The sequence below is a fragment of the Diceros bicornis genome, chromosome 6, assembly GCF_020826845.1.
Source record: "Diceros bicornis minor isolate mBicDic1 chromosome 6, mDicBic1.mat.cur, whole genome shotgun sequence".
Taxonomy (NCBI): Eukaryota; Metazoa; Chordata; class Mammalia; order Perissodactyla; family Rhinocerotidae; genus Diceros; species Diceros bicornis.
In genome coordinates, this window is record NC_080745.1 from 81617117 (window position 1) to 81642876 (window position 25760).

Consider the following 25760-nt stretch of genomic DNA (forward strand, 5'->3'; position numbering starts at 1 on the left):
TCTAGGTCAATAAAGGTGGAGGCTTTTTATTACCATTTTCTCATTAAAAGCCTTATATACCTTTCATTAAGATTTATTCTTAAGTACTTTATATTTTTTTGCTCCTACTGTAAATTTTATTTAATTACATTCAAAAAATTTTAAAGCCACTACTGCTTGTAGCTGATGCAGGGAAATGTAATTGACGTTTGCATATTGATTTAGTTCCAGCAACCTTGATAAACTCTTAAACCTCTAATTTGCCTTGTAGATTCTTTGGATTTTCATAGATAATCTGATCATACAATGTTAATCCATTAATGGATGAGTCACAATCAATTTCCGAAAATTAACCAATTTGCATTCCTGAGATAAATCCAATTTGGTCATCACGTTATACTTTAAATACATTAGATTTGGTTTGCAAAAAGTGCTTATTTTCTTACTCTCCATCAGATCAAATTTATTAGCTGTGCGATTTAAATCTTCTATGCCCCTAATGATCATGATTTTGTCTTCTGCATGATCTATTAATTAATGTGGGAGGTACGTTGAAAATGCCTATTATATTGGCAGATTAATCTATTTCTCCTTATAGTTGTGGCCAGGTTTTTTCTTTATATATTTTGAGGCATATTATTAGTCACTTAGGTGCATAATTTAGCTTAGAATTGTTATATCCTTCTGGCAAATTAAGCCCACTGCCATACGTAGAGGCTATCAATAGTAATTTGGGGAAGGAAAAGGGCTTAATATTAATACAGAGAAACTGAGGTTCAGAAAAATAACCTACCCAAGAACACACAACTAGTTAAGCTGATATTTAAACTTTCGCTCTCAGATTCTATGTATGATATTCTTTCTACTATGTCAAATTTTTGGAAATTGAGAATGTTTTAGAATTTTGGATTATTGAGAAATAGACCAATAAAGGAAATAAATTAAACACATATAAAAAACCGGCTACAGGAGAAATGTTTTATACTCAGTAAAAAAAAAATTGCTGAGAAGGGAAAAGATTTAAACAGCTCCCTACTTGGCTGGGAGAAAAAAGGCTGAAGAAGGGAACTGTCAAGTGATTTAAACGCAGAGAAAAAGAAAAGATAGTCACTGAATCCTACTGTGTGTGGTCATCAAAAAGTAGATACCATCACAGCAAAGCTTAGGTCATAAAAAAGAGGATGACAACAGGCATTCTGAGGACAAAGAGAGAGGGAAACTAAAACTGTAAAGTATGACTAAAAAAACCTAAGGAATATTACTAATTTCATCACAAGAAAACACAAGGGGTTATTTTAAAAAAGCACAGTATAACCAAAAGACCCCCAAGTCAGGAAGTTTTGATTAAAGGTCCATAACATGTCAAGTGTTTAAAGAAAAAAAACTACATATATATGTTCATATGCATATATATTATATATGTATATAAAACATGTAAATATACGTATACACTTACTCACATACACACACAGTTTTGTTATCACTGGTACAGAGGTCAAGATGGACACTACCCTGCGGGCTAAGTAACCATGGCAGAACAGACATGTGCCCGAGTGTGGTTATCATTTAAGAGGCATTTGAATGCACTGTGAGCAAAATCACAGGTTCTGTATTATAACAAAGTTCCAGCGAACCAGGTGTCAACACAACAAGGCCAAGGACATCTGTACAAGATTTATTTCATTAACCACAGTGTTTGAGAGTGACGGTATACTCCCTAATACAGAAAGAGCGATTCAAAATCCACCAAAAGTTAAAGGTCTCAGCCAAAGTCGGCTTTGAATCCCCGGTCAATAAGAGTTTCACCCACCATTTTGTTTTTCTTGGATTAATAAAAGAGTTGATGTACAGAACACCCTTCTAAGCTCCACCACGCTTTCCAACAAACAAGCACCAACAGACTAGACTTCACTGCTTCATCCTTGCTCTGGCTGTGCTGGTGGGTGGCAAAAGCCTCTTGTCTGCATTTGACCTCCCATTTACTCATAAGCATTTCTGTTTCCAGCCATAGCTTCCCACAACTTCACATTTGAATAATTTCTCCTGAACAGCATGGCTGTAATATTGACAAACAGGACTAATGACAGCAATTAAATTGCCATCTGTTTAACAAAACACACCCTTCTAAAAGAATATCCACAGTCTTATTGCATTTAGTACATAGTCACAACATTGAAATGACATGTGAGAATCAATACAAAATATTTATTCTTTTCAAACCACAGAATTCACCCCAGAGCCACACTATAAATTCCCAAAATTGTAAGCCATTAACATTCTTCTAAACAATGCAGTCCAACCAGAAATGAAGATAATTTCCAATCAGCAGGGGTGTAATATATGCTAGGGTCCTATAAGAATGTACCTCTGATTAGCATTTTCCCATAGCACTCCATCAACATAAGCAGAAATAGTGTATGTACTTGTGCCACTCAGCTCTGAAAAGAGGTTCAAAATAGGTCTTGGCCAGTAGAGGAGGGAAAGTGTCAATGACTTAGTTAATAAACAGTGGGGACAGAAGAGGAATCATTTCCCTTGGAAAAGAAAAGGGGTCCTTTCACATATTCTGGTGGCCAGAAACGGGGGCAAATTTCAACAAGGTAATAAAAGTAACAGGAGAGTCATTTCTCCGTGAACTCCTACGACCTGTATTTTAACTTCTGATAAACATGAACTTCATCTCATGTAATCTTATTGAAAATAGTAATCACAACCAAAAAGGTCTTATAAACCTCTTATAGGTGTCAGTCAAGGGATTCACAACCTGATTTTAAAATTTAAAGTCCCCTTGAGAGGCCTAGACCTGGACTAAAGTAAACATAATACTCTGAGCTAAGAAGCTCAATGAGACACCATACAAAAATCAACTCAAAACATCCAAATGACTGGATAGCTAATGTAGGTTTTTTGTTTTGCTTTTTAGTTGTAAAGTTTTTTAATATCTCAGATTAGTGTATATTCATAAAATATTCAGTTTTTTTAATAATAGGTGCTTATTAAACAACTGAATTTTAGCTCAAGGGCAACGCCTCTTGCATAATAATCATGGAAATAATTAACTTCAACAAAACACAAAAAACAGAAGAAAATACAGCCAGCCTCAGTAAGAAGACAAAGTCTGGAAGGGTTACTCTGGGAGATTAAACAGGCTTATTTAAATACTATGATACAAGTGCTCCTGCTCACTTTGTAACTGCAGAAACCAACCGTGTTTGCTGGATTACCATTACCTTTGCTAGTACATTTGCACAGATCACCACTCTGAAGTTCTCCTTTTGTGCTGAGAAACTTTCAAATCCCTTGTTCGGTCAGTACAGAATATTGTGAGGTGATGCATGTGCAAACTCTTCCTGAGGAATTCTTTACGTGTGCAAATTTGCAACCCAACAGAAAGCATGGCATATATCAAGGGGAGTGGCGGCTTCACGGGGCTGCAGCGCTGCAGATGCATGTGCGGCGTTAATGGCCGCGGGCATCCATTCTTCTGCAGTTTCGCTTACTCAAAAATCAGTTTTCATCCTGTATCTCAAAGAAAGGGAGAGGAACTGCCTCAAACTTGTACAAGGGACAGGAAAAACAAGTAACTTTTCTGCAAAATTTAATAATGCACAACTCATGCACCCAGGTTTGTGTCTCTTCTCACTACCTCCACCTAAGAACTACTAGGTTAAGAGTCACTAGACCAGGTTTTGCTTTCTGACCCAGAGAAAACAAAGTAGTAGTTCCTGTCAGGTGAGGGTGCAGCAGTGACAACAGAGGACACGAGATGACACTGTCATTGAAGCTTAAGGCCAATCTTTAAAATAAGTACTATCTCTGAAAACAATGATCATCTATTTACTTTTACATGTCATGATTTCCAGGTGACCGAACCGGCTTGCTTCTGGAGGCTCTAGTTTCAGGCTGCACACACACGCTAGTCAGTTTAGCCACATCAACTGCATGCGTTGACTAATGAAACAACCAAGGCTGCATGTGCCATCTTCTGTCTTCAATGATCCAGGCCCCACAAAAGCCAGTACTTAACTGGAGTGGAAAAACTATATGCTGTACTGGCAAGAAGAACACAAGTAAACACAAGAAGAAAATACTTTCTGGCAAACAGTGCTTAGTCAATACAAAATGGAGGGCAAATCTGATTTCCTCTCATGTTGCAAACTAAGAATTTTGTTATGAACCCCAATTAAATAAGCAAGGTCAATTTCGACTTGAAATAAAGAAATAGGTTTTTCATACTGCAATGTACCTCAAGGGGCCAAGAAGAGTAACCACCAGGTCACATGCACTGGGACAACACGTGTATTCTCTCTACAGCACATTCCAATCACGGCTTTGCAGTAACCAAGCCCTGACCCACAGCTGACTACAGTCCCGGTGCAAAAATTCAGAGAAACTAAATTTTGCAAACTTTATGCTGCCCACTTTTTTTTTAACACAAACATAATAATAAAAAGAAGACAATATAAAATATTTCTCCATTAACTTAATAATGCAAAAGCATCCAAAGGTTTTAATGCCAATTCATATCACAATATGATGCTTTTATAGGGAAAGTTCCATTGTTGGCCAAAGAAGAACACTCTTTCCCATAAAAAGCGTTTGGGTATATTATTAGGACACTGAAGAATTCATCCACATTTAAAGAAACACTCTAATTTTGTTCCTTTCAGAAATATTATTAAAACCACTCAGGAGACCCTCCAGGTACAAGTGTTCTTTATAAGCCTGCAGCAAGCATTCCACTGAGAAAAGGAAAATTTGGACACTACGTGATAAAACGGAATTCTTCCATGATATTAGAATGTTACTGGTGCAGCAAATCAAACTGTACAGGGTATAGCGAGAGCCTGTATATATTCTTACAGTAATTCAGTGTTTATCAATACAATCCAAGATGCTCACCGAGTTAAATGTGTCCAATTCGAAGTCCTCCACAAAATCCACCAACTCTGGTTGATAAGTACTTAAAAAAATAAATCTGACCACCTTTACTTCTACTTCTTTGAATAATAATTTTACAAATAGAGGACTTCTATTAGATGACTTACTGGCTCTGAATATCACACTTCTAACTCTCCCACCCATGCCACTCACCAAAAAAAAGGATCAACTGAAGTGGCAGAGGCAACCCTATGAAAAATCTGCAAACCACAAGTGTGACAGCATCCCTGATACGTCTTCTTTTTCTGCCCTAAGTTTTCTAAAGAGGTAAATATTAGTCTGACATAGCCAAATAGAGTCAAGCATATGCTCAATTTAGATTCAAGCAAAATTGAGAAGAAAAATATTTTTCCCTTGCCACATCTTTCTATTTTTCTTTGCCTTTCAAAAACAACTAGAATAAGCTTCAGAGTCTTTCATAAGGAACTAAATAGCACTGTGGGTATAGAAAAACAGAACATATAGCTTTGCCACAGATGAAAGGGAGCCTTAAAACAGCATGGCTGCTTCTCTATTATACTCGAATAGAAGGTTTAAAAGATGCAGACTGCAGACTGTTTTTTTAAGTACTTATTTCACCCATTTAAAATGAAATGGATCAGGAATCCCACACCATTGATTATACTTGGATCTAATAACCATACCTGCTTCCTGCAGCGTCACAGGAACCAGCTCTCACTGTTGGATAATTCTCAACAATATTAAAAAGGGAGCTCTAGTACTAAGGTCCCGCCTCCCCCAAACTAGCATAATGCCAATGACAGCAGCTGGTGAAATCATGGTAAGTGATAGAGGGAATGGAAATGTTCTATGAGAGTTGGTCCCCAACGTTAACATGAAGATGCCAAGGTGAAGAAGGGGGAAATCTGACCAATGTGCCCACGTGTTTCTATTTTCCCACTTACTTCGCATCCTGTTACCAAGTCACACCTGACATCTTGGTGGGTTAGTCTGTAATACCATAAACTTTTTCAGGAAGCATTTGTGAGTCTGACAACATGGTCACAGAGTTGCAAAGTGCACAAAGCTCAAGGCACAGAGTAGAAGAAAGTTGTGAACTGATGGGGGGAGAGTTATAGCGAAAGCAGAGTTAGCATTTTCCCTTAATGAGGCTTTCTAATGCTAAATAAAGACCAACTCTTTTAAAGGGGCTTGTTTTGGTTTTGGGTGAAAAATACTGTAATGATCCGCTTGATTTTAAAGCAAAAGATATCTTGATGTGTAAAACCAATATGCCGAAGTGCCAAGTCCACAAATGAACGAGTCAAGTGCTTTAGGAAAAAAAACGATTCTTCTGCTCTTATATTTTTGGAGGAAGCTGCTGATTTGGGCTGCCCGATTTCACTCAGCAATGGGCACTTTTCAAGACGCTTGTTCCTCACGGAATCTGTAGATAAATTCATTAAAGGATTGTCCCATTTCAAAATCATCCCCAAGCTAGCAGCAACTGACTGTTTTTTTGTTTTTGTTAGTTTTTTGTTTTTTAAAATTACAGACCAAAGTAAGAAGTCCAACATCTTCTTCCAAGAAGGGCTTTGTGACAGAGCTCCTGCGTGTCGCAGGACCCCCGCTGTGCTCTCAATAGTCTCTGCAGCTCCAGTGTCCTCTTTTCAGGAAGGAAAGTACATTCAATGCATTCACTATCTGTACCCTCTGGAACTTGCGCATGCTGATGAGCTGTCTGAAAGAAAACATCAGAACAGGAAAAAGTATGAACAGCAGACAGCATTAGATAATGGTAGGAATCTGTGTATTTAACATATATTTCTCACCCCTCTCCCAATCCCCCAAAAGGAGATTTAAAAAACCAAAAACTCAAAACCATGTGGTTCTGAGTAAAGTGAAAGGGGGCTAGATCATCAGGACTGAGACTGGGTCATTATCCCATTCCCACAGAGACTAAAGAATCTGGTAGCCCCTTGACAAGTGCCTGAGAACCACCACCACCAACTGGACCCCAGAGCTGCCACAGCTTGCAGAACAGTCTGACCTGATCACACACACTGCCTTATGAGATCACCCTCAAGAACTAGGGACATCCTCATACTCACTGTATGGTCCCCACCAGTGGCTGCCTTACATCACGAACCCACCAAAGATGGTAAGGAATATTGTTACTTACTATAAGCCAACTCATCCCCAGCTCTCTTCCGGGACTGGTCACCTCTGGGGATAAGAAAAGAAGAGAGAGTCAACAGAACTGACTGACATCTTCAAATACCAAAACAGGAGAAATGAACTGACATAACTGATAATGGAGTATAGCAGACAGTTCAATTCTAACCCATCCACCTATTTTAAAATAGACATTAAACTTAAACAGTAGTTGAGTCATTTATAACCCGAATATTCGTAGCTAAAGGGTGCTTTTAAATACAGAAAGCTATTAAATGAAGGATTATCTACAAAGATGATTTACACTGGGTTCCACATAGGTTCAGACTAGCATGGTCTTTGAAGACTAACCTGGGTTCTGTTATCAACATCCCTGGTGACCTCCATACACTAGGGCAAATTTCAAATATGCGATAGAGAGAATAATTCAAAATCTTCCCTAAAAGCCCTATTATGAGACCAAGAACTGCTTAGTTTTTGAAAACTCTCAGAATCTTAATGTACCTGAATACTCTTCTTGCGGGTGGAAGGACATGAACCTTCACACACAGTAACCAGCTCATCTCAAACACCTACAGCGGAGGTGCTAGTTCCACTTTAGAGAGAAGAAAATAGAGGTTCTGATTAGGTCCTATGCTACCTGTAAATTCCATCTTTGTCTCTCCAGTTTTTCAGATAATAATCCAGACAAATGACTAAAATGCTCAAGTAATGAGTAATGACGACCAGTCCACTAGCTCTTCTTCCTCGGTCCTTTAGCAGCACTTACACAGCTTTTCTCCTCCTTCCTGGAACACTTTTGGCCCTGCCCAACACTGTCCTGGCCGCTTTTTCTTCTCCATGTATATTCGCCTTCATCTAGGATGTTGATCATACCAGTCCTGTGACTTGAAATACTATCCACATGCCAGTGGGTCAAAGACTATTCTATCTCCAGCTCTGATTTCTTCCCTACACTTCAGCCGGGTAGGTCCAACTGCCTCATCACCATCGCCACCTGGATGATTTATATATATCGCAAATCTTCCACGGCCAGAAAGCACTGCTGACTCCACTCCATACCCACTCCTTCCTCAGTCTTCCTCAGTAAACTGCACTACTCTCCACCCGATCCCTCAGGCCAAAATCCTAGCTCATTCTTGATTTCTCTCTTTCCCTCACTCTATAGCATTCTATCCCAAAACATAATCCAAAATTAGCCACTCCTCATCAACCCCAGGGCTACAATCCCAGCCCAAGACACCGTCATCTCTCCCCTACACAACTGCAAGAGTCCTATTATTAGTGCAGACAAGAGCCAAAGTGATCTCATGTAAAAGCATAAAGAAGATTACTTCACGCCTCTGATTAAAGCCCTTCAGTGGCTTTCCATTAGAGTAAAAATCAATTCAAATTCATTTGCCCAGCCCTGTGAGATATGGCTCCTGCCTACCTTGCCACCCTCATTTTCTACCTCTGTTCACTACAATGCAGCCACTCTGGCTTCTTCTGTCCCTTGGACATGTCAGCACTATTGTACTTACAACACTCTTCCCCCTAGTAAGCCACCTGGCTATCTCCTTATCATCACCTGCGCCAGAGCTGCAACGTCCCCTCCTCAGAAGGCATCACGTTATCAAGTGAGATGGAAAAGCCCCACACACACACCCTGCTCACTCACTCTCTATCCCACACTCTGTTTCATTTTCTTCACAGCACTTACTATTATTTGAAATAATTTGTTTACATGTTTATTATCTATCTCCTGACATTGGAGCATAAGCACCATAAAAACAGGAACGCTGCCTGTCTTGTTCACCCAGTACCTAGAACGGTGTCCACTGTAAAAAATAAACATTTGCTGAATTAACGAATTAGTGAATAATTCATAAATGGCTCTATAGATGGATTATTAAAATGCTAGTCCAAATAATTACTTCCTGCTAATCTTCCAGATTGCCAAAGTTTCCCACTTTCTTTCTCTGGTCATGATCAAGACCGGGACAGAAACCTCTTGCTTGGGTTGGGAGGAGTCTTAATGACTGGCAGAAAGAGAACAAACTTAATGGCCTTTGAAGGGTTTTCCTCTAGGCTGAGCATTTAGAGAAAAAAACATCCACAACATGTAGCATGAACCAGCCTCAGGCAGCTTAAAGAGCTCGGGACAGACATTCTAATGTCCCTTCTCAACAGCTCTATTGTTAACACTACACCTACCCAAAGCCAGCTGAGTGTCTTACATTATTATTTACACTAGTATCATCACAGTAGCATTGATCAAATATTCTGAAATAATTAAGTTAGTGCTGATCAAAAGAAAGATACAAGATCTTATATCTGGAACCTCAATTTCTACAGACAACCTTCAGTCCCACCCCTCAAAGCTTAAATAAAAACTGAACGTGCAAAAATAACAGGAGAAAAATACAGATGTGAGAACAACAGGAGGAGGGAAGAGAGAGTGTAAATGTGATGTATGCAAGAGGCTGCCAACGTCCGGAAGGCTACAAGCTGCCCTCGAAACAAGATCCCTGCTACTAAATGGAAAAGCCCCAATTCTAGAGTGACCCTCTCAGCTAGAAGACCAACAATACTTCTACAAAGTTTTATTTCGTTTCAGAAATTCAAGTAACAATTACTCAGAAACAACATTTTATTTGCCTTTAAAAGCTGTTTGGTAGACGCTTGGTGGAGGACTGCAGGCTGGTGTGAATGAGGATGCTCCATGTGAGGACGTGCATGTTCGAAGTTTCCAAATGAGCTTATCTTTCATAATGTAATCTTTGACAACAACAGACACTAACCTGCTCAACCCCACAATAATCAATTCAATTATGCAGGTAACAGATAAAAAGAAAATGTTGCTTTTAGCTTATATGTTAATTCTAGCTTTGAAATACATCCATACTATATTTCCAGGCACCTAAAAATCTTTCACATAAACTCCAGCTCAAATGAGAATCTGTCCATTAACTGCAAGAGTATATATTTGACAACACTTACACATTATTTCAAAACATTTCAAAGACTTACGCTGTGCCATCCATATTAAAGCTGTGTACTGCCTATTCAGGACTCCCCACATCATCTAAGCGGAACATAATCTTAAATGAAAAAATAGTTTGCACAGCCAAACAGGAATCACGTGGTTGGTTAGGCATAAACCATAAAAAGACTCTTCATATCAGAACAGCCAGTAACAGAATTCTTATTAGATAGCTGTACTATATTCTCAAATTTTTTTGCATCAGTGGACAGCATTTCTTCCAAAACAATCCTAGCCAAATAATGATCAAAGAAGGTATCAAGCCAGGCAGGGCAGAATGTGAAACAAGAGCTGCAAGCACAAGAGCTGGAAATACAGGCAGATTTTCTCTCAGCTGCTGGAAGACGGTGTGTGCACACCCTCTCTGAGTGGTCTGGGCAGCTGGGCAGTGGGCAGAGTGAGTCTGAGAACGTCAGCTTAGGCAGGGCCTACTTTGTGCAAAGCGCCATCAGGATAATTTATGAGGCAGACTTTAGTCCTCATAGTAAATATCTAATGAATTGTTAACTTAATTCTAGAAATGGCCCAATTCATGAATGTTTATAAACTAAAACATTTTAATTTTATCACCACTTGGAATTCTAACATTTAAATTTCAGGCAAAAGTTGTATGAAAGAATTCCACTAAGAGAAACAAAAATTCCAATTTACATCAAAAATCCAAGGCACTGCCCTGAATGTGACCAACCTGGCCTTGGCTGTCAGTCCTTCACGTACAAAGGCAATGTTACAAGCAGCTATTTATGGAGTCGGTTACTCATCTCATCCCAAGCAAATCTGACATAACAGCTACTACACACCAAGCACTCCTGCACCCTGTTCTCTTATTCTAGTTCCAAAATTAGCATCAGGAAAATGTCTCTGGATGTGTTTAAAAAGTCCCACAAACTGTTCTGGAAGGTGAATTCAAGGCATTCAGAAAAATCCACAAAAGCTATCTTCCTAAACTGTTTCACAGAAATAAAAGTTTTCAGAAGACTTTATTTTTTAAAGGCATCAATAAGCTCATCTCTAAAATTAAAAGCAAACATTCAAATAAAACATGAATAAAAACATTTAAGGAAAAACTTTTAACTATAATTCAAAATACATAAGCCATAAAGAAAAAACTTGATAAAGTTAGTTACACGAAAATAAAAAAACTTCTGCATGACTTAAACTAAAAAATAAAAATAAAAACACACCACCATAAGCAAAGTCAAAAGACAAACAAAAAAATAACTGTTTCATCTTGGGCAAAGAATCAATCTCTTCACTACAGAAAGAGCTCCTAGAAACTAAGAGAAAGAGACCAACAATCAAAGAGAAGAGTGAACAAAGGACATAAACAGGCCATTTACAGAAAAAGTAAACACATGAAAACACGCTCAGCCTCACTCGCAATAAGAGAAATGCAAATTAAACCAACTCTGAGTAATTATTTTTCACCTGCCAGATTGGCAAAAATCCAAAAGGGTAGCACCACACCCCACAGGCAAGGCCATGAAGAACAGGCACTGTCAAACTCTGTTGGTGGATATGCAAAATGGCACAATCCCTGTGGAGGGCAATTTGGCAATATTAATCAAAATTCTAACTGTATTTCCTCTTGACCCAGCAATCCCACTTGTGGGAATTTACTCTCCAGATATACCAGCAACAGGTACAAAATTACACATGTACAAGGTTATTCATTGTGGCACTCTCTGTAATAGCAAAAGATGGAAATAATTCACGTTGCCATCTACAGGGGAATAGTAAAGTAACTTGTAGTATATATACACGATGAAATGCGTAAGAAAGGATTAAAAATAAGAACATATATTGTATTTGCTTTTATCTGTATATAAAAAAAGCAGTGAAGGGAATCATAAGAAACTAATAAAAATGGTTACCTAATAGGGTGGGAGTAAGATGAAGAGACAGATGGAAACAAAACTTCTCAATGTATACTTTTTGTATCATTTTGATTTTTGAACCATATAAATACATTAGCTCTTCAAAAATGAATAAGTAAGACGACTATGGCATTAAATGGCCTCATTCTATGTATGAAAATAATACCACTATTAGAAATACTTCAGTTAACGTCAGGAAACACCTGACCACTGGACATCAGGGAGAAAAACCAGCTGTTTACATTCTATCGTTTCCCACTGGCCTTTCCTTCCCCTAACCTGACACAATAAAGTCGGGTTTACCAGGCCTATCTACACGGCTTCACTGAGCCTTTCCAGTGCGAGCTGCCAGTCAGTGGGGCAAATGACCAGTGGATTACTCACTACCGCCACCAGCACACGAAAACAGACGCCGCAGGGACAAGACTGGAATAAATGCCAACCCATCGGCCAACAAAGAAGAAATTATCTGCTTTCTTTCCTAACCTGTGCTGAAACTAAAGACTTAGTAACAGTGATCTTGGTTATGACTCATATTCTGGGACTTTGGCCTCAGAACCTATGAAAGAGAATATCCATCTCCAGTGGTCACAACCATGCCTAAGTGAGGAGGCCAGGTGTCTGTCTTCTTTTAATGCCAGGGATTCCAATAAGAAAAGATATGTAAAAGTGCTAAGTAAAGAGTATGGATCATGAAAATATAAGGTATTACTGTACCCTTCAATGATCTGGTGACACAGCTGTTTTCCCACAGGGAATCACAAAATTTTTATATAATTTTAGCTGAAAATATGCACTTCACAAAATTTTCCAGGATACAGCCATGATATTGAATTGCAAATTTTAGAAAAATTAGCGAAGTCAAGTGAGGCAAATTTTCTGGACACATATAAAGAGAAATCTTACTTTTTAAGAAGAAACAACTAGAATTTAGGGCAAAAGTGAAATTATGAAAAACAGAATCTAAAGCCTCTTCACTAGTTTAGTCATAAAAGTACATTATAACTAATCATAAAATTTCTACATTGTTTTTCCAAATGTTCAGAACTAGTAAGTTGCAAGAGCTATTGGAGGTTGCCCAGCCTAACCGCCCACCCAACTGAAAAAAGTCCCTTCTTCAAGTCCATTTAGTGAAGAGCAGCTTCCATAAAATCAAAACCCAGCTTCAACGTTTCCCGAGACAGCGACCTAACTACCTCTCCCAGCAGTGGCCCCTGATTCTGGGGCCTGGTTATTTCCTGGTCTGAGAACCCTGGGATTCCCTCCCCCGCCAAGCCCAACTAGCCCAAGGAAATGGACATATATGGTCACAAAAGGAAAAAAAACTTGCCTGGTAAAACCGTTCTGTATAAGTTCTCTTTGAAGTTTCTGATCTTGAGCAGCATATTCAGAAAGTTCAGATTCTACCGCCGGAGGGAGAATGTTTGGAATAAATTTAGAAAATAGAGTTGGAGCCATTTGAACCCACTCTGTGAGGGAAGGAAAAGATTCATTAAGGAAATCATATAGACAAAGTTAATTAAATGGAAAAGGCAAAGTTTTCTTTTGTTCAAAGAATAATAATAATATATTAAACCAAACAAAATGGGGAAAAAATTAGTGCAATCCCATTCTGATAAAGAACATACAAAGAGATTAGATTTCCTTTCTAAAAAGAATTTACAGTATAAAGAAAGCAGATATTTTTACATTTTACTGATTTAACAAAATTTAATGAAAATCCCCAGAGAATTTTTGAATGGACCTTATCAAAAATTCTAAATACAGAGAAAAACATGAATGAGATAACCAAAGAATTCGGAGTGGGAGGGGACTTGGAGGGAAGGCGCCTGGTGGAAATACTAGCCCTATTAAGCATTAATTAAAACAATATCCTGGCCCAAGAATAGAATAGTACAGGTAGTAACAAGTAGAGATATAAAAAAAGAAGTACCACAAAAATGGGGGTTTGACCATTTAATAATGCTGCAGATAACTGGAAAGTACTTTCGAAATAAAAACCTATTTTGACCCATGTTAAATCACACAGCAAATTATATATAACAGTAAAAGAAAAGAGAATTAAATGGTTATTAAGAAAAATATAAAAGATCAAGAGAATAATCTAAAGAAAAATAAACATTCATAAATAAAAAGGCAAAGAGAAGTCTAAGGAAAATATTTGTAGCAGACATGACAGAGATTAATTAGTATTTTTATTATAAAGCATTTTTACAAATCAGTAAGACCAAATAAATAAGTAAAAGATAGGACTAAATAATTCACAAGAAAAAATACATAACAGCCTTGTTAATATTCAGAAAAACTCAGGCTAAAATAAACGCACTCCCTTCCCCCTCCTCATTGGACATTGAACATACACACTGCTCACTTGTGGCAGGGGTGTGAGGAAACCAGCATCGCCCTCCCTGTTGGTTGGCCTAATGCAGCACTGTTATCCCTTCTGGATTCTTTTAACCTAGCCCTCTTAAATTTTCCCTTTTGGAAAATATCTTGACTGTATATATCAAAAACCATAAAATGTCAATGCTCTATCTAATCCAGTGAGTTCACTTTAAAAACTGTAATATGAGTAAATAATTCTAAATCTGAAAAAAACATGTTAAATGCTGTGGTGCAATGCTGGGTCATTGGTAGGTAAAAAAATGTCCAACAGGAGAATAGCCAAGTTAGAGATGGCAAAAAAACAAGCACGGAAAACGACACAAGGCCATCCACTCACCCCTTGTACAAACTCATGGCAACATGTTCTCAACAGTGTCCCTCCTTCCAGCTCAGCTCAAATATGGCTTTAGAAAGAGTCTCAATACAGCGCTCCGGGGAACCACTAACCACTAACCAATCAGAGCTGGCAGGAGTCAAAGCGATCTGCCATTTTATGGAACCCCAGGCAGTCATTAAATAAAGAAGAAGAAACAAAGAAAAGCATGAGTATTAAACGAAGAAGGGCAGGATGGGATGACTGGAACTATTTCTAAAATGAGCTTCTCAAGACTGGAAGGAAACACACCAAAAATGGTAATAGCCATCAGAATCTCCAAGGATTAGGGCTCAGGAATCTAGAGTTTAAAAAACTTTCTTGGGTGATTCAGATGCATTCATTATACAAAAATCAGCACTTGAGAACCACTGCAATGAAAGAAACTTTTACTTTTAAAATACCTTAACCTAAATTTATCAGATGAATAAAACTGCTTTAATAAACCAGGAATATAATGGGTACTGGCAAGACATGTAAATGTAAAAATCCGTTCAATAGTATCTCAGAAAACGCCTCAGGTAGCAAAAGGTTAGCCTGTGACAAAAATTCACCTTTTAAAAGGACAATCCTCAAATACAGAATTCTCCTCACAGGTAGTATGAATCTTATTACAAAAGAGCTCAAACCTGGATAAACAGCATTTAGATAAACATGTATCTATAGGTTTTTCCACCCTCAGTGATTAGTTTTATTCTGCAATTTTGTTACTTATAATAAAAGCCAGAGCTTATGACAAAGTTGCCTGCTTGGAAGGCAGAATTTAGAAATTTGTCATACTGCACTTGGATGCCTAATAAAAGAAAAAAAAATCATTCATAACCTAGCACTAAAAGAAAAATTTACGAGCCATTTTCAACACATTTAGTAAAATAAAATTCAAAATTCTGAGACGCTAGAAAAACACTGGTTTATTGGACACATGCAATAGAATATTTTTTATATAAGTAACTACTTAATATGAATAATTTGTTAAAAAGTTATAACAAGAGCAAGACCTGATCCAAATTTAACATTAAATCTGAATACTCTAGAAGTCACTAATTGTTTAAAGTAGCATGAGAAAGAAAGTATCTCTGACATCACAGTCTATCTCAAGTACCACCGTTTTCACTAGGTTTCTATTTTAGCAAGATAAATTCTGACATACCTAACTAAGCAAATGATCAAGCCATCAATTACTTAAAATAAAATAACCGTTGGACCCAAACAGCCAGTAATAACAACACTTAATGTTAGCATGCTTATTATACTATCAGGTACTGTGTTAAGCTCTTTAGATCACATTTTATTTTATTTCATTTAATTCTCAAATGACAAAAGAATTTCACAAAAAGGTAATTACTGTCAAAAAACCATCTCTTGTGTTTCCGGATTAGAACAATGTTCTATTTCGAGAACTTGTACAATCTCTCTCCCATGAACATTTTTTAATTGGCTTGACAACTGTATGACAAGTTTGAGGTTCTAGCTTACAATAGGAAGATATACACAAAAGTATCTTGGAATTCCTTTAAATTCACAATGTTTTTAGTCTAAGATTGATACATTAAGATAATTTACAAACCAAGCCTTTGAACACAGACCTTTGATTTTTTGGTTCTGCCATCCTGACTATATCTTTCCTTGAAATATCCTTATGAAATGACCGTAACTTTACCAGCACTTCTAGATTCCCTGCAAGTTACATAACAGGCCTAAGATGGAGTTGTGAATGTGCATGCCTGTGCATATTTGCAGTGTGGGGTAAAAGTGAAAGAGAAACCCCGTAACAAAAAAGACAGAGATTAAGGTCAGACATGAGATTCAATTTTATCTAAAGTGTCTCCTATAAATTATTTCTTGTATTTCCCAAAGTAGTCGGTTTTCACTAGTAGAGAAAGGATTCCAAGTGAGTCCTGAGTTTACATTTCACAACGATGAGTTTCTACTCAACTTTTTTGCTATAGCAAATCCAAATACCATTAGGCATCAGAAAACACACAGAGAAACAATGTTCTCTTGGATAAGGCTGGAACTGTCATAAAGAAACAAACAAGTCCCACCCAAAAATAAATGATGAATGTTTACCTGGTCTGAGAGTGTACAGGCCTTTCACAATATTTGCCATAGTTGAAGGTGTGACCTGAAATGGTGTTGACTGGGCTTCTAAAAGTAAAGCTGAAATAAGATGAGAAAGTGGGTTATAAAAATGATGTAACTCTGATTGTCAAGGTTTGCCTTCCTATTACTATTTCTCCCAAAGACTGAAGGGTCAACAAGTACAAGAAAAGAACAGCCCGAGAGAACAAACCAGAGATCATACACTAAAGACTTTTTTTAGACAGATAGAAAACCTCTTTATTTATTTTTTTTTTAATTTTTTGTTTATTGCAGTAACATTGGTTTATAACATTGCAAAAATTTCAGGTGTACATCATTGTACTTAAAAATCCGATGCAGTAGCTCGATCTAACAAGTAAATACGAGCACGGCTGTTGACACACTAATGGAAATGACTCAATTCATGGAGGTTCTGAAAATAAGTAAGTAAGTAAAGCTCTCTAAAAGCACGAGTACTCCTGGTACTCAGCGAGTGCACTGAAAGTGCTTCCCACTAAGTTCATGACTCAAAAGATTTACACATTTGGGGAATAAAATGTTCTCTAACTCACTCAATCATTTCTCTTTCCCCCAATCACCATATTTGAGGCTCTTGGAAGTTTTCTGAAACACACGTTATTAGTAGTTTCAGTAACTGTGATCAGAGTCAGAAACTCACTTTCCCAAATGCTACAGCTGCACATCCTTTTCTTTTCTCACTAAAGGTAAAGGCAACACATCACACCAGCTCATCCTTCTCACCTTCCTGACTCTGGCAACCACGTGGCCCAGACAGAACGTGACAAGAGAGTCAGTTTTCTTTTAGGTTATCTACTGCCACAAAAAAATTTTACTACAACATTTTTAAATGGATAGGAATAATTCCTCTAGACAACATCATTAACAGATACAAATAAATTCCATTATTCAGTGGACATAACAGATATTACTGACTCAAAAGAGTTCATTTTTAATTTCTCTCTCAAAGACCTGTAATTTACTAACCAAAAACCCATAAAACTTGGCATAATTTTACTCTAAGCTAGGCTTGTAAAATCGTGTAACCTGTTTTTTGTCTGTCCATGCCTTTTTAAAAATGAGAACGCCCTCTCACTTGGCCTATAATGATTTTACGGTTTCAAACATACAACGTGAGCTACATTTGACTTTGTATGATGAAGGCCAGAGGTGCTCTGTTCAAGTTTATCCTTCTGATTTTATCATCAGTAGATAGTTATAATTTTGAATGGCATAGATAAATTTTAAGAATAACAAATGTTAAGCACTGCAGAAAATCTTGTTTTAAAATGCAATGTTTAAAAACTGAAATTCTAAATTTGAGGTTCAGAGACTCTCTTCTACTCGAGGTTCTCTCTAATTTCAACATGTACCCAAAACCCAGGCTCTATTAATCCACTGTCATACTTTTTGACAGTCGTTCCGGCCTTCAGTAAGTCTTGTTCTCACCAACTCTTCACGTTCAACCACACATTCATCATGTGGTCAAATATATACATTTGCCAACAACCCCTATATAACTATAATCACCTACGTCAAATTTGACAGCTATGAAGAAATCATAAATTCACAGGTTAAATTATACATAAAATGTATATAAATTAATTTGGGATGAATTAATTGGAAATAATTATATCCAATAACAAAAGATTATTAAAGTTGAGAAGGATAACATTTCACTAAAATCCTGTCTACCTAAACTCTTTTGAGGAAAACAGTGTTTAAAAGATTTTCTAATTGATCTCCCCTTTTAAGGAAAAAGAAGTGGGACTCTGGGGGAAACAGTAGCATGAGAGAGGAAAAAAAATATTTATTGAGTATTTAACAGGTCCTAAGTACTTTACCTTATGTTTAACTCTCAGAAACTTTATTTAATTTAGAATTTACTTTCTCACAAGCTTTATCATCATCTACCCTTTTTTTTTTTTTTTTTTTACAGATAAGGAAACTGAGGCTAAAAACAAAACAAAAAACACTGAATAATTCATCTAAAGTCACAGAACTAACAGGTGGCAGAAGAGGCCCAAGAACTTGTGTTTCATTCTAAATTCTGTATTCTTTCTACTTCACCACGCCATCACTGAAATGCTGATCTTATATGCAAACTGGTACTAATCAAGTTTTACCCGTAGTAACAGTTTTCTTCCAAAAATTATATAATTTAAAAGAAACAAGGACCTTCCAATAATCCACTGAGGGTCAACTGTCAGTAAGTCAACAGTTTTAAAACTAGAATAGGACCTTAGAGAACTTCTAGTGCTAATCTCTTCCTTTACAGATTATGACATTAAAGTCTACAGAGGTTAAGTGCCCTCTTGAAAGTCACACGGCTTTTAATAGCTGAACTGGGACCAGAACCAAGCTCCTCTGCTCTTTCAATTATTCCTCAGAGCTACAAGCTTGCCCAGGGCCTTCTCTCCTTTATTAATTTGAGAAGCAATTCTTAAAATCAAAACTAAAACTAAAAATAGTCTTGACTTCAAAAAATCTCAAACTACAAGGGTCTGAACTAAAACACAAAAGATAACTCCTAAGGATAATAACTGAAATGTAATTATTTAAAACCCTCCGTGCAAACTGAACTATAAATCTTCTACTGCAACTCAACATAGTACATTTTCTCAGGAAAGTTCTACCATTAACTAACCCATTTTGTCATATTTGCTCAGAATCATCAACACAACAATACCACATAATGTAGAAACCTGGATTAATGTAGATTTTAGTATTTCTGCTGTTTTCAAAGTTTAATGCAAAGTAAAAATTCATTTCAAAGGAAAACAAGTTTACTACCAGCAAAAAGTAGACGCCATTTTATAAGCTTAAATGTATGAAAAAATGATTATACCATGGAGAGATGACAGAAAACTAGCTTTATCTGCAGTGGGAAGTCACTGTCTTCATTCATGAAACAGTTGCTAGTACGGCGCTTTCAAGTACCAATTATTTATCAGCAGAGAGGGTGTTCATTTTGCCCTGCTGTACTGGTTTTAAAACATGGCCCGCAAATTCTTTTGGCAATGAGAGGTGTGTCCAGATCCGCTCCCCTAGAATCTGGGCTCTATAACTGCCTGCCTAACAGAATACAGCAAGTGACACAGTGCCAGTTTCCAGCCCAAGACTTAGGAAACGGGTAGTTTCCATTTCCTCTATCTTGGGACGCTCACTCTTGGAGGACACAAGAGAGGAAACAAAATCCAGCACAACTTGCCAGCCATTTGAGTGTGCCATCTTGAAAGTCCCCAACTCCTGGTTAAGTTGCATCAGCCAATGCAGAGTAGAGCAGAGATAAACTACCCCACCAACCCCTGCCCAAACTGTAGATTTGTGAGCAAAATAAAAGACAGCTGTTATTCTAAGCCACTAGGTTTTGGAGTGATTTGTTACATGGTAATAGTAAATGAAACACTAGCATTTCCAAATGTATCTGAAGCCACAAGAAGGAAATTACTGATCAGATTTTTAAAAATCATAGAAATTGAGAGTAGTTATTTGTTTTGTTGGAGTGTGGGGGTGAGTACCGGAAAATATGTAACTAGAGACAAGACATCGATCCTTAACTGTTGTGCTTTTCTGGTTTAAATTAATTTTAACCTCCCCATGCCTTAGTTTCCCCACCTATAAAATGGAGGTAATGACTGTACCTACCTTATAGAGTTATAATAAAGACATAAGTTAATATTTGTAAACTACCTAGAACAGGTCCTACACCACAGAGTAAGCACTGTGTGTGTGTGCGTTTAAAAAAAATCCTTTTGATGATCATCCACATAACATTATTAAACACTTACAGAGTCCCTTGCTGTTACAGAGCCCAAACCAACTCCTTCCTGGTAGAGATGCCAGTGGTCACTTTTTGTGTCCCTTACTCTAAGCACAATGCCTGGTAATTGCTCAATAAATACCTGATAACTCAGTTTTCTCTCATTTACAAAAGCTTAACGGCCTTTTCGGTTTACTTGGAAAAGAACAGGCACATCCACCTTTAAGTGTAATTTTTATTGAAAATCAGACCATATAAAAAAACGAAAGGAAGAAGTATGTTTCTGTGTTTGTTTTCTCTCACCAGATTTGGACTACTATATTCCCTTCGAATATTCTCTTTGTATATGCCCAATAAAAGTGATTTCCAAATTTATGACAAATATAAAAACATATTTACAGAGTAAACAAGCTTCTCCACCAAATAGCAGCATTTCTCTACAGAATTTTACTAGGAAAGACTCTAAAATGCTGGTCTCTATTTTACAATAAAAGCGAAAGACAATATTAACATCAGAGATAATACTCAAATGGTTATAATTAATAGCTGAAATATCTCATGAGATAATGTTTAAAAGATATTTGTAAATATTTGGTCAGGCTTTAAAAAAAAAGTCACACTCCCAAGATGCTAGGCCTCTATTCTGATTCTGGAATTTCCTCGGGACACAATAATGACCATATTATTTTCATCTACAATATTATTTGAAAACCTTGCCTTTCTAAAATAAACTGGCCCAATTTTAACAATTCCTTCTCTTAATTTAAAAATCAAAAACGAAAAAGAGTTTGTGGTAAGGCTTAGAACAATCCTTTTGTCAATTGCGGAAAAGTTCATTGTGGTAGGAATTAATTATGACTATTAGGAAAGTAAAAAATACATACTGTACATCCAAATATGTGCCACATTCTAAAAAATGACTTGATGATATAACTGCATAAAACATAAGCTTTTAAAGGATGCTGTGACAGTAGGTTGTAGCGACATCCTAAACTCCACTTGGAGAGGTATATTCTTTGTGGAAAGGTTGGATAAGATGCCACCTCTGTGAGGTGGCAGGGGCCTGAGAACAGGGGAAGAGGAAAAACTAACTGAACTTGGCACTTTGACCGGCTTACTTAATCATCTACATAGCCACGTTAAACATTTTACAAATCCCAATTCACAGAAGAGAAAACGCAGTATCAGAGGCTAAGAAGCTTACCAAAGACACAGTCAATAATATAGAGCCAGACTAGAGAAGAGTTTCTACACTAAAGAGTAAAAATCAGAGAGGATTCTGCACTACCATTTCAAAGATATAACACTGCACTCCTTCTAGAGTGACCAGTAACAAAATAGGGGGCGAATCCCTTAATAATATTTCCCCCACCTGTCAGGAAAAAAAAAAGGCAGCCAGCATTAGGCCAGATAAAAGGCATTGTCCAATGACCTGGCAAAGCTGCTCCCAGCAGAACTGGGCTTCAACACTTCCTGCTATGTGATTCAGAAGACGTTAACATTGGGGTTTATATGCCAATGCTCTCTGATCAAAAAAAAAAGATCATTGCTAGTGTTATCTCACCCCTGTAAGTTGAATTACTTACGCATTAGGCTGTAAATGTGCTTTTCTGCAACATGTTCCGTAAACAGCTTTATAAGGTCATCTTTTAAGTCTCTGTTAAGCTTGGTTTCGATGTAAAACTTATTCTGAAAAAGGAAATAAATTATTTTTCAGTGCATCAATTAGAGGGAAATGACTAGTCTAATGAACTAAAGCACTAAAAAATAAATTATTTTAGGAAACAATTCATGAAGGCATTAATTAAAACATAAAAACCCAACATCAAAAAACAAAAACCCTGCCACTATTAGTTACATGTCTTTCTGGCATGAGGTTAAAAGCACATAATGATAAAATGCTATGAACCATACACCTTCAAAAGAACACAGGAGGATACCCAACATTAACTAGACAGGGATGTATAGACATATGAACCACACTGTGTGACATGCACTTACCATGCCCTTTAAAAATACATCATCAACATGTAAAGGCAATATCGGGAAACACTAATGAAAAGTACACGATTTATCAATGATTTAGGCTGAAAGCAGACAGTGGACATATGCTGGCTGACTCCCCAACATACACTCCACTTCAATGATTAGTCTAAGGCATTCAGCTTATGGCATTCCCTACACATGGTCTTTGGTTCAAAGGTAGACATGTGACCCAAGGTAGCCCAATCAGACTGAGAGAAACCTAGGTTGAGTGAAAAGTATCTTACAATCATGAGGAGAACAAGATGAAACAGACGTTGTATACAGCAAAGAGACAAAAAAGAACCTGAATCCTTGGTAACACTGTTGAACCACAGACTCAGCCAACCCGGGAGACTGCCTTACTTCTGGAGTTTTATTACAAGAGATAATACTTTTCCTTATTTACTTAAATCACTTTGAATCAGGTTTTCTGTTTCTTGCAGCCAAAAGCATCCTGATTAGAACGACTAGCAAGCCAAAAAAGATTGTATTTGTTCATGTTTAAATGTTAATAACTCAATGTACAGGGGTGGAAAATACAAAGAGGAATGTTAACAAGTTGCTCACTGATTCTCTCAATTCTTTTTTTTTTTTGTGAGGAAGATCAGCCCTGAGCTAACATCCATGCCAATTCTCCTCTTTTTGCTGAGGAAGACTGGCCCTGAGCTAACATCTATTGCCAATCCTCCTCCTTTTTTTTCCCTTTTTCTCTCCAAAGCCCCAGTAGATAGTTGTATGTCATAGTTGCACATCCTTCTAATTGCTGTATGCGGGACGCCACCTCAGCATGGCCAGACAAGCGGTGCGTTGGTGTGCACCTGGGATCTGAACCCGGGCCGCCAGTAGCAGAGCACACGCACCCAACCGCTAAGCCACAGGGCCGGCCCCTCGATTCCCCCAATTCTTAAACACAAGTTTATTTTTCTCTTTAAAAAATTATAAAAATAACATGCACATGGTTACAAAAGAAAATCATGCAAAAGGGTATGCAATAACAAGAAGCCTTCCAGAGCACACCCTCTGTCCCATTCCCAAAGGTCCCATTCTACACTGGGAAAATTTCTGAATATTCTTTCTAAAACGTTGCTTGCATATACATGGATATGCTTTTTTTCCCCCCCCCAACAAAGAAAAAAACACTTGCTAATGAAAAAATATTACACACTGCTTTGCTCCTTGCTTTTTCACCTTATGTTGTAACTTGGGAAGATTTTTCTCTAAAATAACCTACAGACATGTCATTATTTTTAACTGAGTATTTTTCTACTGAAGTATCTTCCATAAATTATTTAAATAACAGTCCTCTGCTGATAATACAGATTTCTCCTAATGTTCTGTTTTGTTTTTTTCAATAAAGTATATCTTATGGAGAATAAATCATTTTGAAAATTGGTATTCCACATTAGCAATCTCTATGCTACACAAGCTAGGATCAACGTAAACATCCCATTCCCTAGTCTAATAAACAAAGAGGAATTGAGATAATGGTTTCTAACGGTCCCTCTGTTCAACAGGAACACTAACATTAAGATTCTATGAGTTTATATATTTAAAAGGAGGAGGGGGCCAATCAACAAAGTCAACAGACTACAAATTACACTCACGGCATAATTCTCCAAATGAAAGAGAAATCAGAATGGAAGCACATTTCACTGTTCTACTTTTTTATGGAATGACTTATGTGGTATTTATCATACATCATGTTTTTACATACGTGTCTTAACTCTCTACTTTCTGAAGACAAGGACTCTTTCTTATATATCTTTATTTTCTAAGCACAGTATCTTCCATATGGCAGAAATAACATAAATGCTAACTGGGTAACTGCTGATTATTTATGCCTAATTGTCTATTCAGCAATGTTATTCGTGAAATTTTAAAACAGTAAAAGGGTAAATAATTCTTCGAAGTCAACACTATCAAACATTACTGAAATAGATTAATTTCCATTTCTAACATAACATATAGTAAAATAAAAATAGAACCTGCTTAACTCTGCATCTATCTGTGCTCAGACCAATAAAGTAAAGTATTTGGAAGGAGGAAACAGCTCTAACTTACCATATATATGAAAAGAGGCACAATGCTCTGCAATGCTCCCATATATTGTCCAAGAGCTATATTAAACCTTTCAATATAGAGATCTGGAGGGCTGGCCTGTAAGAAAGAACATAAACGTTATCACTCTGGGAAACCAAGTATAAAGACCTTCCCCCACAATGTAAAATGCAAACAGAAGTCTAAAATTCATATTGAAATTACAATAAAGAAAAGGAGGAGGCTTATATCCTGAAGTTTAGTTAAGACTTCTATCTCTGCTCCAAAATCTACTATGCAAAACTGAGGTTTCGTTTAGCTGTCTTTAAAAACTGTGTAACCTTACCACGTTAGTTAAAATGCTTGCTCTATTACTGAGTAAAAAGGTGCATTCACAAGTAAGGTAAACAATATGATTTTAAAAATTATCACTGAACTATATGGACATTTTCTATAGGAACCAAACTATATTTGGGCCTGGAATGGGGCGGGGGGGTGCGGGGAGAAACTCAAGCAAGTGGCACAGACTTAATAATTACCTCAGGCACAGTAACATTCTGAGTTCTATACTAACTCGGTTCTATTAACTTGGTCTCTCTCTGCACACTCAGAGGAACCACCATGTGAGCACACAGCAAGAGGGTGGCCGTCTACAAGCCAGGAAGAGAGCTCTCATCAGGCACCAAATCAGCTGGCACCTTAATCTTGGACATCCAGACTCCAGAATGGTGAGAAATAAATTTCTGTTGTGTAAACCACCCAGTCTGTGATATTTTGTTATGGCAGCCCAAGCAGACTAACATACTGTGTTTTACAAAACACGTATCCATGGGCTATTTCATTTTATTCTCTAGAGCTAAATTAATTAGGTACCATTTTAATATTGAAGAAACATACAAATAGGCAAGTAATTTGCCTAAAATTAGAGTGTAAGAAGGTGACAGATCCAGGTCTTCCAGCTAAGAATTTATTCCTGAGCCAGGGAGTTGGGGGGGTGGGCATGGCACAAAACATCATGCAAACCAAACAGATTCTACACAAGGCCTTACTCGTGGCAGTCTCCTAACCTGACAACCACATCATATACAGAAAGTCTTGCTTTCAAACAAGGATACAAAGAAATCCCACACTGAAACATTC

General features: G+C 37.2%; 1 protein-coding gene across 4 annotated transcripts in view; it reads right to left on the bottom strand.

The window, feature by feature from the left end:
- Positions 1-1638: 1638 nt before the first annotated feature.
- CACUL1 (CDK2 associated cullin domain 1) overlaps positions 1639-25760 on the bottom strand; it is a 76492-nt gene continuing 52370 nt past the window's right edge. The window contains exons 4-9 of one of the 4 annotated variants that reach the window (XR_009220498.1): positions 24645-24740; positions 22145-22247; positions 16766-16855; positions 7540-13340; positions 7043-7086; positions 1639-6601 (exon numbers count right to left, since the gene is read on the bottom strand). Coding sequence is in view for 1 of the 4 variants with exons in the window: in XM_058544099.1 (XP_058400082.1) it covers positions 6561-6601; positions 7043-7086; positions 13268-13406; positions 16766-16855; positions 22145-22247; positions 24645-24740 (513 nt within the window). In the remaining 3 variants the exon portion in view is untranslated. Of the gene's footprint in view, positions 6602-7042; positions 7087-7539; positions 13407-16765; positions 16856-22144; positions 22248-24644; positions 24741-25760 lie in introns of all 4 variants that reach the window. The other 3 variants (XR_009220497.1, XM_058544099.1, XR_009220499.1) reach the window with 3 other exon arrangements.